The sequence below is a fragment of the Amphibalanus amphitrite genome, unplaced genomic scaffold, assembly GCF_019059575.1.
Source record: "Amphibalanus amphitrite isolate SeventyFive unplaced genomic scaffold, NRLGWU_Aamphi_draft 000696F_arrow, whole genome shotgun sequence".
In the NCBI taxonomy this organism is placed as follows: Eukaryota; Metazoa; Arthropoda; class Thecostraca; order Balanomorpha; family Balanidae; genus Amphibalanus; species Amphibalanus amphitrite.
In genome coordinates, this window is record NW_024882190.1 from 120,261 (window position 1) to 136,627 (window position 16,367).

A 16,367-nucleotide genomic window follows, 5' to 3' on the forward strand; every position below is an offset into this window, starting at 1 on the left:
TCAATAGAAAAACACAATTCTAACGAATAGTGTTTGTCTTTTCAAACAACCTGCGGTTACTCAAAAACGGCAGCACGTGCAATAACGTTGTATATATCATTGGAAAGAGCATCAAAAGTTGTATAAAATATCAACTTTTGACTTAAACATATCTTAAACGTAAAAAGTTATTAAGCAGCAAAGACGCTCCCATTGACTTTCCATGTTAACATTTTTCATTTTTAAACGAGCTCAAAAAGAACAAACGAATTCTGACAGCTTAACGAAGCATAACAACATGTTCTATGGTCTTTTCTCAACAAGTCCTGAAAGTTTAAACAAAATCGTATCATATAATTTTGTACAATGAGCGAATGAAAAAGCCTCTGCAAAAACGCCCATTGACTTAACATGGGGAGCGAAAAAAGTTCAACTTTGACCTCGTGCAAAGACACGTTACGAAGTTCTGAGGGGTATACGGCGCACACTAGCGTGTACCCAATCGTGTTTGCCATAAAATGCTGGGAAGAAAACCACCTCTTCCTTGGCTCGTTTTCCCGCCATTGGCGATCGCGCAAAAAGTGTCCAAAACCCCGTTGACTTAACATGGGGAAAATGGAATCGCACGTGCCACGTGCCACGAGGTTTTAAGCGAGTAGCGACCGGTGCCATCAGGTAGATCGCCTGCGGGAGCCCATACCCTGAAATTTTTACGAAGATTGAGCGATTCGTCTAGGCCCCGCTCAAGTTGCCCCAATTCGCTGCCAGACTTGCAAAACATAGCCCGGAGAAGGACCGCTCCGGTTGTTTTTCAATAGAAAAACACAATTCTAACGAATAGTGTTTGTCTTTTCAAACAACCTGCGGTTACTATTCGTCGGTCTATAGCGGTGTGCCAAATTTGAGTGCAATCGACCCGGCCGTTTTCGAGATCTGGAAGCGACACCCTGCACGTGCGCACGTGCAGCCTAGGCCCCAATTGACTTGTGCACGGCACTCTATTCGCCGGTTTCTAGCGGTGTACCAAATTGGAGCTCAATCGGCCCCGTCAATTTCAAGATCTGGAAGCGACCCCTACACGTGCGCTCGTGGAGCTGCACCCCAACCGTGGCACATGAAAATACATACTAACTGACTTGTGCACGGCACCCTACTAACCAGTCTCTAGCGGTATACCAAATTTGAGCACAGTCGGCCCGGCCGTTCTTGAGATCTGGAAGCGTCAGCCTGCACGTGCGCACGTGCATAACGGGTCCCATCTGACTTGTGCACGGCACCCTACTTACCAGCCTCTAGCGGTGTGCCAACTTTGATCACAATCGGCCCAGCCGTTCTCGAGATCTGGAAGCGTCACCCTGCCAGTGTGCACGTGCAGCGGCACCCCAACCGTGACACATGGAAATGCATTGCGCGGCAGGTGCCTACAACCATGCCAAGTATCAGCGCAATCGGCAAAATAACAACAGAGTTATAAGACTTGCCACCGAACTGACACCTCTTCGTTTTGCACGTGGCACGTGCATTAGGGGTCACCCATACGCATCGAGAATAGCACACTACGTGTAAGAAAGGAAGAAGCTATCCCACACAAAAGACCGCGAGTGAATCGGTCCAGTGGTTGCAGAGATATAAGGTTTCTAAAGGCACCCCACAGGCGGCCGAATGCTAATATTTAGCAATAATCAGTGTCGCATCCGCACACGGGAGGTATCCCCGTCACCTGTTCGTATACTCTAATGTGGTTGGGTTCAAGTCACAGTCGAGCCCTGATTTTTTACAGCTTTTCTTAACCCTCGCCCGTAAACGGCGATCTGCCACCTTCGCCCATGCAGGGGGGGGTTGGTGCGACCCCCCCCCCCTTGGCGTTTGAAAACGGAGCGTCGTAGAGCTTAGCGGAAAAGACCAACGGATTGCTCTCGCCGAGATCTCGCGATTGGTGGTATATTTTTTGGTCCTAGGTCAACATTTGACCTACTTTTGACCGGTCAAAGGTCAAATTTTCGGAAAAATAGACTTTTTTCAACTTTCCGCGGCGATTGCGGCAAAACGGTAGGAGATATCGACTTGAAACCTTCACTATCGTGTTCCTTGATCAATTCTCTATCGTTTGGTATGTATTTCGTTTCCCTAGCTCTAAAAATGGCGCGTTGGGAGCGCCGGAAGTCGGCAAGGTCACAGTCGGCGGCAGAAATTCGAAAAATCAAAATGTAAATTTTTGAAATCTGATTGTATTTTTGGATTTGGGAGGTCCATTTGCTCCCTATAGAAGCTAATATTGCTGCATATTCCCATTGAGGTGACAAGAATTAGCAAAATAGTGGTTCGGGCGCTTTTCAAAAATAGTACCGGACGCTGTTCCTCTTGTGACGTCATAGCTCCGTGACCTGACCTGACCCGGTCAAGTTTCTTATACCATATGATAGCCAATACTTGCCCCAACATGCATGGGAAGTTTCATCACGATCCATCAACCGATGTCCGTACCACCGGCAGGAAACCTCGGGCGTTGGCACTCAGTTTGTGAAAATCCGGCCGGAGGCTGTTCCCTTTGTGACGTCATAACTCCGTGACCTGACATGACCCGGTCAATTTTTTTTTTTTATCAAAAGATGCGCAAGGTTTGCCCCATGAGGTACCCAAAATTTGGCGGCGCTGCGCGCCGCCGTTTTTGCACTATTTTCGAAAAACCTCAGGGGGGGGTTGCACCAACCCCCCCCTACATGGGCGAGGGTTAAAAACGGCACATCGTGCAGTGACGTCCTATGCATCAGTGGAAAGAGCATCAAAAGTTGTATATTATATTAACTTTTCACCTATATATCTTACTAAAGATAAAAGTTATAGAGGAATAAAGACGCTCCCATTGACTTTCCATGTTAAAAATTTTAAATTTCAAATTAACTTTAAAAGAAAAAATGAGTTTTGCCACCTTAACGAAGCATACCAGCAAGTACTATGCTCTTTCCTCTACAAGATATAAGAGTTTGGGCGAAATCTATCTCTAAAATTTTGTACAAAGATCGAATGAAAATGTCTCTGCAAAGTCTCGACATCGCCGTCCATTGACTTAACATGGGACACAGCAAAATTCCAACTTTGACCTCGTGCAAAGACACGTTCCGAGATTCTGAGGGGTATACAGCGCACACTAGCGTGTACCCAAACGTGTTTGCCATAAAATGCTGGGATGAAAACCACCCCTTTCTTGGCTCGTTTTTCCGCCATTCCCGATGGCGCAAAAAGTGTCCAAAACCCCGTTGACCTAACATGGGGAAAATGGAATCGCACGTGCCACGTGCCACGAGGTTTTAAGTAAGCGAGTAGCGACCGGTGCCATAAGGTAGATCGCCTCCGGGAGCCCATACACTGAACTTTTTACGAAGATTGTACATTTCGTCTAGGCTGCGACCAAGATGTCTCGATTCGCGGCCAGACTTGCAAAACATAGCCCGGACAACGACCGCTCCGGTTGTTTTTCAATAGAAAAACACAATTCTAACGAATAGTGTTTGTCTTTTCAAACAACCTGCGGTTACCAGCATCTGCGATGCTGGGCTCCGCATCGCGGGACCGCAGGTTGTTTGAGCAAGCACCTTTGTAAACGCAGCAAAAACGCCCGCCGCCAAACGAGAGGATGAGCCTTGCACGTGCAGACCGGAGTCGGTGTGATACGGACTGACGTGCACGGCACCCTATTCGTCGGTCTATAGCGGTGTGCCAAATTTGAGTGCAATCGGCACGGCCATTTTCGAGATCCGGAAGCGACACCCTGCACGTGCGCACGTGCAGCCTGGGTCCCAATTGACTTGTGCACGGCACTCTATTCGCCGGTCTCTAGCGGTGTACCGAATTAAATCTGAATCGGCCCAGCCGTTTCCAAGATCTGGAAGCGACCCCTACACGTGCGCACGTGCAGCTGCACCCCAACCGTGGCACATGAAAATATCTATTCGCCGGTTTCTAGCGATGTACCAACTTTGAACTCAATCAGCCCATTCAATTTCAAGATCTGGGAGCGACCCCTGCACGTGCGCACGTGCAGCTGCAATCCAACCGTGACACATGCAAATACATACTCACTGACTTGTGCACGGCAACCTTCTAATCGGTCTCTAGAAGTGTACCGAATTTGAGTGCAATCGGCCCAGCCGTTCTTGAGATCTGGAAGCGTCAGCCTGCACGTGCGCACGTGCCAAATGGGTCCCATCTGAGTTGTGCACGGCACCCTACTCGCCGATCCCTAACGGTGTGCCAACTTTGATCACAATCGGCCCAGCCGTTCTCGAGATCTGGAAGCGTCACCCTGCCCGTGCGCACGTGCAGCTGCACCCCAACCGTGACACACGGAAATGTATTGCCCGGCGGTTGCCTACATCCATGCCAAGGATCAGCGCAATCGGCAAAATAACTACAGAGTTATTACACTTGCTACCGAACTGACACCTCTTCGCTTTGCACGTGGCACGTGCATTAGGGGTCACCCATACGCATCGAGAATAGCACACTACGTGTAAGAATGGAAGAGGCTATCCCACACAAAAGACGGCGAGTGAATCGGTCAAGCAGTTGTGGAGATATAAGCTTAGCAAAGGCGCACCCACAACGGCCGACTGCCAATAATAAGCAATAATCAGTGTCGCGTCCGCACATGGGAGGTGTCCCCTTCACCTGTTCGTATACTCAATGTGGTTGGGTTCAAGTCACAGTCGAGCCCTGCTTTTTTACAACTTTTCTTGAAAACGGCACACCGTGCAGTGACGTGCTATACATCGTTGGAAAGAGCATCGAAAGTCGTATATTATATCAACTTTTCACCTATATATATTACTAACGATAAAAGTTATAGAGGAATAAAGACGCACCCATTGACTTTCCATGTTAAAAATTTTCATTTTCAAACGAACTTTATTAGAAAAAACGATTTCTGCCAGCTTAACGAAGCATACCAGCATGTACTATGCTCCTTTCTCTACAAGATATAAGAGTTTGGGCGAAATCTATCTCTAAAATTTTTTACAAAGATCGAATGAAAATGTCTCTGCAAAGTCTCGACATCGCCGTCCATTGACTTAACATGGGACACAGCAAAATTCCAACTTTGACCTCGTGCAAAGACACGTTCCGAGATTCTGAGGGGTATACAGCGCACACTGGCGTGTACCCAAACGTGTTTGCCATAAAATGCTGGGAAGAAAACCACCTCTTCCTTGGCTCGTTTTTCCGCTATTGGCGATCGCGCAAAAAGTGTCCAAAACCCCGTTCACTTAACATGGGGAAAATGGAATCGCACGTGCCACGCGCAAAAGACTTCTTAGCGAGTAGCGACCGGTGCCATCAGGTAGATCGCCTCCGGGAGCCCATACCATGAACTTTTTACGAAGATTGTACATTTCGTCTAGGCCCCACCCAAAATGTCTCGATTCGCTGCCAGACTTGCAAAACATAGCCCGGAGAAGGACCGCTCCGGTTGTTTTTCAATAGAAAAACACAATTCTAACGAATAGTGTTTGTCTTTTCAAACAACCTGCGGTTACCAGCATCTGCGATGCTGGGCTCCGCATCGCGGGACCGCAGGTTGTTTGAGCAAGCACCTCTGTAACGCCGCAAAAACGCCACCCGCCAAACGAGAGGATATGAGCCTTGCACGTGCAGACCGGAGTGGGTGTGCTAAAAACTGACGTGCACGGCACCCTATTCGCCCGTCTAGAGCGGTGTGAAAAATTTGGGTGCAATCGGCCCGGCCGTTTTCGAGATCTTGAAGCGGCACCCTGCACGTGCGCACGTGCAGGCTGGGTCCCAACTGACTTGTGCACGGCACTCTATTCGCCGGTCTCTAGCGGTGTACCAAATTTAATCGCATTCGGCCCAGCCGTTTCCAAGATCTGGAAACGACCCCTACACGTGCGCACGTGCAGTTGTACCCCAACCGTGGCACATGAAAATCCATACTTACTGACTTGTGCACGGCACCCTACTAACCAGTCTCTAGTGGTATGCCAAATTTGAGCACAGTCGGTCCAGCCGTTCTTGAGATTTGGAAGCGTCAGCCTGCACGTGCGCACGTGCAAACTGGGTCCCATCTGACTTGTGCACGGCACCCTACTCGCCGATCCCTAACGGTGTGCCAAGTTTGATCACAATTGGCCCAGCCGTTCTCGAGATCTGGAAGCGTCACCCTGCCCGTGCGCACGTGCAGCGGCACCCCAACCGTGACACATGGAAATGCATTGCACGGCGGGTGCCTACATCCATGCCAAATATCAGTGCAATCGGCAAACTAACTACAGAGTTATTAGACTTGTTACCGAACTGACACCTCTTCGTTTTGCACGTGGCACGTGCATTAGGGGTCACCCATACGTATCGAGGGTAGCACACTACGTGTGAGAAAGGAAGAAGCTATCCCACACAAAAGACCGCAAGTGAATCGGTCAAGTGGTTGTGGAGATATAAGCTTTGCAAAGGCGCCCCCAGTGCGGCCGACTGCTAATAATTAGCAATATTCAGCGTCGCGTCCGCACATGGGAGGTGTCCCCTTCACCTGTTCGTATACTCTAATGTGGTTGGGTTCAAGTCACAGTCGAGCCCTGATTTTTTACAGCTTTTCTTAAAAACGGCACATCGTGCAGTGACGTTCTATGCACCAGTGGAAAGAGCATCAGAAGTTGTATATTATATTAACTTTTCACCTATATGTCTTACTAAAGATAAAAGTTATAGAGGAATAAAAACGCTCCCATTGACTTTCCATGTTAAAAATTTTCATTTTCCAACGAACTTTATTAGAAAAAAAACGATTTCTGCCAGCTTAACGAAGCATACCAGCATGTACTACGCTCTTTCCTGTACAAGCTATAAGAGTTTGGGCAAATTCTATCTCTAAAATTTTGTACAATGAACGAATGAAAATGTTTCTGCAAAGTCTCGGCATCGCCGTCCATTGACTTAACATGGGACACAGCAAAATTCCAACTTTGACCTTGTGCATAGAGGTGTTGCGAGATTCTGGCGGGTATACGGCGCACACGGGCGTGTACCGGAACGTGTTTGCCATAAAATGCTGGGAAGAAACCCACCTCTTCCTTGGCTCGTTTTCCCGCCATTGGCGATCGCGCAAAAAGTGTCCAAAACCCCGTTGACTTAACATGGGGAAAAGAATTCGCACGTGCCACGTGCCACGAGATTCTGGCGGGTATACGGCGCACACGAGCGTGTACCTGAACGTGTTTGCCATAAAATGCTGGGAAGAAAACCACCTCCTTCTTGGCTCGTTTTCCCGCTATTAGCGATCGCGCAAAAAGTGTCCAAAACCCCATTGACTTAACATGGGCGAAAATGGAATCGCACGTGCCACGCGCAAAAGACTTCTTAGCGAGTAGCGACCGGTGCCATCAGGTAGATCGCCTACGGGAGCCCATACACTGAACTTTTTACGAAGATTGTACATTTCGTCTAGGCCCCGCTCAAGTTGCCCCAATTCGCGGCCAGACTTGCAAAACATAGCCCGGACAACGACCGCTCCGGTTGTTTTTCAATAGAAAAACACAATTCTAACGAATAGTGTTTGTCTTTTCAAACAACCTGCGGTTAGAACGTGTTTGCCATAAAATGCTGGGAAGAAAACCACCTCCTTCTTGGCTCGTTTTCCCGCTATTAGCGATCGCGCAAAAAGTGTCCAAAACCCCATTGACTTAACATGGGCGAAAATGGAATCGCACGTGCCACGCGCAAAAGACTTCTTAGCGAGTAGCGACCGGTGCCATCAGGTAGATCGCCTACGGGAGCCCATACACTGAACTTTTTACGAAGATTGTACATTTCGTCTAGGCCCCGCTCAAGTTGCCCCAATTCGCGGCCAGACTTGCAAAACATAGCCCGGACAACGACCGCTCCGGTTGTTTTTCAATAGAAAAACACAATTCTAACGAATAGTGTTTGTCTTTTCAAACAACCTGCGGTTACTCCGCATCGCGGGACCGCAGGTTGTTTGAGCAAGCACCTCTGTGAACGCAGCAAAAACGCCCGCCGCCAAACGAGAGGAAGAGCATTGCACGTGCAGACCGGGGTGGGTGTGCTACAAACTGACGTGCACGGCACCCTATTCGCCGGTCTATAGCGGTGTGCCAAATTTGAGTCAAGTCAGGTCAGGTCAACCGGTAGGGGTCGTGACGGGCATTCGTAGTACCTGTCATCCGCCTCTGACAGCTTCGTAACATGTTACGAAGGCACCAAAACTACTTCGTAAACTTTCAAATGGTTGCTAAATTCGAATTCAGCTCCAAAAACTAGTCTAGATACATGTAAAACTCGAAAAAGTGAACCGAGGTCACCAAAGGTGAGTGACCTGAACTGACCTTCAGATGACCTTGACACACACCCTAATAGACACCCCCTAGGAAGCAGCATCATATCACATGTTTGGACGTTTGAAACCACGAAAAGCTTGCAAACGCGCGGCTAATGCGAGCCGACATAGGACGCAGAATCGCGATTCCGGCCAAATATGGTCTCGGAAAAGAGGTCACAGGTCAAAGGTCATTTGGGTCAGGGTCATGAAATTTTGAGGGTAGGTTTAAAATTGACCAATGCGAGGGTACTAAAAGTTTCGTCGCGATCGGCCGCTTTTTACGCGAGTTATTCGCGAAAAACCCTGGGGGGTGTGTAGCGGGATTTCGCGGCGTTGCGGGGCTAACCGGGCGGTCGCTTCTCAGCAGGTGGGCTGGCTCGAGTGGGGGTGTTAAAATCGGCCTAGTGGGTGCGCTTCTACTCGTAAAAGCCCTTCTCGGTTCAGCCCCTCGCGAACTCGTCCCGACTCTGTCTTTGCATTCTCCGGGGCGATCAATCATCGGAAACACATAGGCCAGGGTTAGGGAATGGGAGATAATGATAAATGATAATCAATTACCCTCGATCATATTGGTATAGAAAATCAACTCTATTTAACAAAAAGTCCCACTCTCAAACAACAGCGCCTTTCCTAGCTGAGGGCTATCTCCCACCGGATATACACAACAATCATACTTCCACTCGTGCATCCCTTCTCACTTCTGTCATACGTCCAGTTATACCTCATAATTATCAGAGTTAGCCGTCTCCGATCCCTCCCTCTTTGCCTAACTTCCCCCGGTGGTGCTAAGGCGTGCGCAAGTCATTATTGAGTCATTGGCCTTAAATTTCATTAACCGTTATCCCTTCATAACCACAATGCTCCGTACATCAGACAAACGCTTCATAATGCTCACGCTACACGAATAGAATATACGAACCACCACAGATTTCGGCACTCCGCCCTTGAATTACGCGACTTATAGCGGGTCCAAGACCATGCCGAACTACCTACACACAAATAATAAACACACACGCACGCAGGTTGTTGAGCGAACAATGGACTTACAGCATGGGCCGGTAAACCTTTGCAACAACGTACGCAGCCCTTGTCTTACTGCCACTCACGCGTGGACCTACCTTCTGCTGCCAGTGGTCAGTCAGCATCTCTAACACACTCCAGCCCACGGTTCCGGAGCTAGAGCTCGCAGGGCACTCAGTAGCCCGGGCTTTCCGCGGCGGACGTATCTAAAATTTGAAAGCCGGGTTGGGTAACTAAAGTCCGTCCGTGATACTAATGACCGCATCTCGCACCAGCCATAGTTCAGGGTTTCCGGGCCAACCCGGCGACCTAAAAAAAGGTTAGCTCTCGTCGGCTAACTACAAAGACGACACGCGTCTTCCACGCACGCAGGTCCACTCGGGGATATCCTGCACTCAACACACATCGTCGACTACCAGCACATAGGCGTCCAAAGCCCTATCTATCCGTGGCTGGTAGTTAAGCTGTCGTCACAGACCTATTCGAAAGGACCAGAGCATGGCCGGAGCTACTCGACTGACTGCGGGTGGCCAGCACCGTCTGACTGCGATCACCCGACTCGAATGCTCGGTATCTAATGTTCACCCCCGTCTTGCGGCATTATACGTTCCTTCGCGGGGCATTACTCTTCCGGCGGCATACGATTCCCTCGCTAAGACGCCCGGGGTCCTAACCACCTCCGAAACTATCTATGTCGCTCTTCAAATGACGTCCCGCGCCGACCACTTGAGGGACCGATAGCGGGCCTACCTATCTTTTTGAAACCGGGCTGGGTAACTAAGGTCCATCCGTGATACTGATGACCGCATCTCGCTCCAGTCATAGTTCAGGGCTTCCGGGCCAGCCCGGCAGCCTAAAATCTGCCCAGCCTCCGAGGCTGTTAATCCGAGACGGAACACCGTCATCTCGCGGCGGCCCACCCGCCGATACACATCCCAGGCGACGGCCCACGTGACCTTAATTATCACCCAGGCCTACCCTGGGCCGGAACAATCGGGCCACTGGTCCCGTGTCCCGCTAGCCAGAGGTTAGACAGACTACAGCCCGTCGTCCCCTCCGAGCCAGGACACGAGGCTGACCGGGTAACATTTCTTGAAACCCTCCTCGGCGGTCTGTGCCCGACTCGCCTTCATCCTCACGTTTAATTTCGCGACTTATTGCACGCATCCAGGGCTTACTCAATCGAGGCCTTATATCTAGTGGGGTCTGTCCGAGTTTAGCGCCATTCGGGAAACCCGATTTTTCTATTTGTACAGTCCGCGTCTCTACTCGCGTCTCATCTCCCTCCTAACCCATGGCCGCGTCGGTGGATTCTCCACGCACAGGGGCGTGACGTGCATCATCTATCTCCCCGGTTCCATCCCTTGCAGTGTCCATGTAGAATAAAATTACATATATTTCGTGTGCAACAAGGTCTAGTGTGTTGCTTGTGTGCGGACCGTTGGTAAATTGATTAGTGGAGTGCCAGGAAATCCGCTGGCGAGGGCATTTGGGAGTCAACCGGAGGAGCTCCAGTATCGGTTGGGCTAGGGAGGTCATGTATGTGTTGTGTATAATCGCTATCGTTTGGACCGTGGGATAATTCGGGGAGGATGGAGTGCCAGGAAATCCACTGGCAAGGGCACTTAGGAGTCAACCGGAGAAGCTCCAGTATCGGTTAGGTCAGGGAGGTCCTGTGTGTATTGTGTGTAATCGCTATTATTTGGACCGTGGGATAATTTGGGGAGGATGGAGTGCCAGGAAATCCACTGGCAAGGGCACTTAGGAGTCAACCGGAGAAGCTCCAGTATCGGCTAGGCTAGGGAGGTCCGGTGTGTGTTGTGTGTAATCGCTATTGTTGGACCGTGGGATAATTTGGGGAGGATGGAGTGCCAGGAAATCCACTGGCAAGGGCACTTAGGAGTCAACCGGAGAAGCTCCAGTATCGGTTAGGCTAGGGAGGTCCTGTGTATGTTGTGTGTAATCGCTATTGTTTGGACCGTGGGATAATTTGGGGAGGATGGAGTGCCAGGAAATCCACTGGCAAGGGCACTTAGGAGTCAACCGGAGAAGCTCCAGTATCGGTTAGGCTAGGGAGGTCGTGTGTGTGTTGTGTGTAATCGCTATTGTTTGGACCGTGGGATAATTTGGGGAGGATGGAGTGCCAGGAAATCCACTGGCAAGGGCACTTAGGAGTCAACCGGAGAAGCTCCAGTATCGGTTAGGTCAGGGAGGTCCTGTGTGTATTGTGTGTAATCGCTATTGTTTGGACTGTGGGATAATTTGGGGAGGATGGAGTGCCAGGAAATCCACTGGCAAGGGCACTTAGGAGTCAACCGGAGAAGCTCCAGTATCGGTTAGGCTAGGGAGGTCCTGTGTATGTTGTGTGTAATCGCTATTGTTTGGACCGTGGGATAATTTGGGGAGGATGGAGTGCCAGGAAATCCACTGGCAAGGGCACTTAGGAGTCAACCGGAGAAGCTCCAGTATCGGCTAGGCTAGGGAGGTCCTGTGTGTGTTCTGTGCTCCCCGTATAATCCCTGTGTGCACTGTGTAAAATCAAACAGATAAAGAAAACTGATCGTTGTAAATTGCTCTGGCCAGACACCTTGGAAATGACCTCTTTCCCGACTGTGGGTTGGCATATGGCCTTTTATGCTCCATCCTCCGATCCCTGCCCTTCAGCACTATACTCACACTCGTATTTCAATATTTACAAGTCCCATTTATTTACATACTCCGACGCAACACCTTAAATTCCCTTACACGTCAAATTTAAAAGAAACATTCTGGGCCCAGGCCGCCCATCAACTGAGCCCCACAAGCCGCGCGGTGCGGTACACAGTCGCCCGTCCCTTTCCAGACTCCCCACGGTGTATAATCCCCTCCGTCCGCCTTAATCACCACGGGGCGCCGGACGAGGGTCCACGTCGGCACGCGTCTCGCGCCACGCGCACAGTTACATAGTTTACCGAAATCGAATTGTGAACTTAAGCTACCTAGACTGAAAGTCCCAAGAATAAATTTAACTACCTAAACTGAATGGCCTAAAACATTGCAGACGACACCTAAAAAGGGGAATATAATGTGGCTCACATAGCAGTAACGAGGGGGGGGGGTTACTTGAAGGATTTTAGGGACTAGGTGCGCACCCGTGTTCACCGCGTGACCTTACTTGAGATGGAGTCGCTGACATGATGGTCGTGTCCGTCCAGCGCCCGGCCCGGCGGCCAGAGCCGCCGCCGGCGCCGTGATGCCAGCCGCTGGTGTCTCGTGGGCTGTCCGCGATGTCAGACGAGAGACGTGGGCCGAGAGTGCCACCGGCGCGGGATGCGTCGTCCGAGAGAGCGAGGACCAGAGAGCGTTCCAGTTCCGTTTCATCAACTTATACTTTTGATGACGTCATACTTCAGAGGGCCGGGCAGCATCTCCTTGTCCAATCTTCGTCCTCCATTCTCAGAAAGTGCGTTTGGCTCCGCCTTCAAACGTTCGTGATTTGCTGAAGTTCGGCACCCCCGGCCATGCAGTCGCACCCTTTCACGTGGCGATCGGGTGGAATTCGCCGCCGGCGCTCACGGCGCCTGAGGTGCCAGGTGGCGGGCCTGGCCCTCCGCTCCCCCTTGTTTTGAAGTCAGCTCCGGCCAGATGTCCTATATTTTGTCGTTGGCGACCGAGTTCCATTTCATCCTGTTTTCGTACAAACCGGGTCGGTCCCCGCTCCCCTTTCTTGTTTTGGTTCAAATCAGGGCCGGTCTGCACTCCCCTCTCCTTGTTCTCTGGCGGGGTGCCGAGCGTGGGACAGAGTCTTGTTTTCCAAAGGCTAAACTGATTAATGGCTCGAGGCTGGCAGAATGGCGCGTTTCGGTATGCTATTTGTTGGCTTCAGATCCGGGTTCTCATGAAGTGGGGTGGTCATCTATAGAGGACCCCTGTTTGTCAGAGCCTACTGCGCCGTCTGTGTGGACGGCAGCTGGGACGGAGAGAGGGTATCACAGCCGATTTAGCCGGCTGACCGTGTCTGTGCGGCGCTCGCAGATGGCCGTGTTTCAGCTTGTGGCACAGCTTGCAGTTCAGCATGAAAGATGAAAAAAATGTAACGCATCTGCGTTACATTTTCAGACCTCTTTTTATAGTCGCGCCCCGCGACTAAACGTTTGAGAGCCCGCTTCTGCCGTGCTATTTGGTGCCGTTTCGTCGTGTTTCTTGGTGACTTCTGTGACGAGGGCGGGTGGCCGTCTTCTAAAGGATTGGTAGCTAATTCAACAGGAGTGTTCGGTTGGGGAGGATGGCATAATACGAGCTTGGATGATTGGGACAAAAGGAGTGCGGGTTTTTGTGTCATTGCACAGTATTTCAGGCCATCCTTACATTTCCAGAATTAAAAACATTCACGTACTATCCCGTAATACACCACCAACTACACATCAAATTATTTGCGCGCAAAACAATGGAAATTGAATGAAACCATTGAAATAATTAACACATGACAATACAAAAAAATAACATTGGTACATTTGGTCACTATAATTCGATCAAATTAGCGATAACATACCGGTGCAGATTGTGGTATGCCAAAGAAGTGAGCCCGGCACCTGATGGTGGCTCCATGAGCCACGACAGCTCCGGTCCGGGATGGCCGCGATGACGGACTGGCGGTCGTCCGCGATTTGGTCTCGAACCGGCCGGCTGCTGCTGTAGTCGTGTCCCAGTTCCGGATTTCCCCAGTCTCGTAGTTGTAGTCGTAGTCCTCGCCGACCATCGATGTCGTACGCAGCTGCCCTGGTGAGCTGTCAGGGCTGGCTATGATCGGCCCAGAACTCGTCGTCTGTGGCTGAGCCTGGGTTGAACGTGGCTTCCAAGCTGTTTCTGCTGGTCTGGTGGCCGCAGAGGCTGCGCTCTGGTGTAGACTGCCGATGATGGTTTGGCTGTCACATCTGGCGGCAGGTGTGGTTCCACTGCAGCCTGCTCCATGATTACTTGGCTGTGACGTTGAGAACATCGCTCCGGCCTGCTGCAGATCACATGATCGGTCTCGAAGTTTGGGAAATGGGAGCCACCTGCAATTGATGAACGGCGGATCACCGCCTGCCAGTGCGGCGGGCGGTCCAGAAATCGGCCCGCAGACTGACCCGGTCCATTACAGCTGTCCATTTTGGTTGAAACAGGCAGCATTGAAGTGTCCCTGAATGGTCGTGTCTAATGATGCTTCATGGTTGTAGTTGTCGTCACCATTACTCCGGTTGCCGTCTGATTTTGTCGTCACAGACGTGCGATGTAACTGCTGACAACATTGTAGTTTTGGTTCTATTCGTGTCTCCTTCTCCTTCTTCCGGTCTTCTGTTGTTATTTATTTCCGGCGTTGCCTTCATTTTGAGTTCCATTGGGCACTGGCTGTCAGGCAGTCGCTGTTGATGACTACCTTTTTTCTGTTCTTTTGTCGGCGTCTCTTCTTCTCTGTGCTGCACGTTTGCTCTTCCAAATGGCTTCGTGATGTTACAGTTCTTCAATCATTTGCATTTTACTCTTCTCAGCTGTCGTTTCCTTTCTGTGATTGCATGTATCCATTGCCATTTAGTATCAACGTCGTTTCCATCGGTATACTACTTCAATGTCTTCTTTCTCGCCGTCACTCGGCTGTGTGTTGTCCTTCTTGTTCTTATCGCAATTCAGCTTTCCATACTGCTTCTAAAACGTGCCTCAATCATTTACAATCTGCGCTGTCACCTTCATTTCAGTATGCTGCGTCCTATTGGTGACTTTTGCCTTCTTCAATCCTGATTTTCATTTCAGCACATTCAATTTCTTCATAGCGTCGTGCTCAGTCGTATTTTTAGTACGTTCATTGGGTTCGGCAACATACATGACTGCCTGTTCTGTAACGGGGGTTTCCGTCACGGAGAACGGCTCGTGGACGGTTGCCGGTCTCCTGTCAGTTCTCTCCAGAGGCGGGTCAGTCCACGGGTCACACATAGGTCACTGCACCTTTTTGGTATAGGATGGGTACAATCTCTTAAAAATTGGGTTAAAAATGGCATCCTCGGTGTGATTACTCTAACTTTGGATCACGGGATTTCACTCAAGGTTAGGGTTCGCTAGATGTGAGCCACATAATTTTAGTTAGCGATACCTGTAGCCGAAAAAAATATACCAAGCCCGCTCGCCCGTCACTTAAAATTGATCCTCGATTTACCCTTATCACTTCATGATATACACCCTCCAGCAATCCACGCTTTCTGATTTCAATCAAATCAATTTAACCCGAGTAACGCTGCACTGAGTGACCAGCTCCCACTGCATCTAGCTCAGACATAATACGTTTTCTCACTCACGCTCGCATTTCCTCTGAAATTTTAGCTTTGGGTTCGGCAATGCACGTCCGTCCACCGACTTCATGATTCCTTTGATTGATCCTACCCCACGTTGGGTGCGCCAAATCTGTAGCGGGATTTCGCGGCGTTGCGGGGCTAACCGGGCGGTCGCTTCTCAGCAGGTGGGCTGGCTCGAGTGGGGGTGTTAAAATCGGCCTAGTGGGTGCGCTTCTACTCGTAAAAGCCCTTCTCGGTTCAGCCCCTCGCGAACTCGTCCCGACTCTGTCTTTGCATTCTCCGGGGCGATCAATCATCGGAAACACATAGGCCAGGGTTAGGGAATGGGAGATAATGATAAATGATAATCAATTACCCTCGATCATATTGGTATAGAAAATCAACTCTATTTAACAAAAAGTCCCACTCTCAAACAACAGCGCCTTTCCTAGCTGAGGGCTATCTCCCACCGGATATACACAACAATCATACTTCCACTCGTGCATCCCTTCTCACTTCTGTCATACGTCCAGTTATACCTCATAATTATCAGAGTTAGCCGTCTCCGATCCCTCCCTCTTTGCCTAACTTCCCCCGGTGGTGCTAAGGCGTGCGCAAGTCATTATTGAGTCATTGGCCTTAAATTTCATTAACCGTTATCCCTTCATAACCACAATGCTCCGTACATCAGACAAACGCTTCATAATGCTCACGCTACACGAATAGAATATACGAAC

At 50.1% G+C, this 16,367-nt stretch overlaps 1 protein-coding gene across 1 annotated transcript in view; it reads right to left on the reverse strand.

The window, feature by feature from the left end:
- Positions 1–14,084, reverse strand: part of LOC122364776 (potassium voltage-gated channel subfamily KQT member 5-like) — an 83,964-nt gene extending 69,880 nt beyond the window's left edge. Inside the window, exon 1 of the mRNA XM_043335502.1 lies at positions 13,878–14,084. Coding sequence (XP_043191437.1) covers positions 13,878–14,084 — 207 coding nt within the window. The remainder of the gene's footprint in view (positions 1–13,877) is intronic.
- Positions 14,085–16,367: the final 2,283 nt, after the last annotated feature.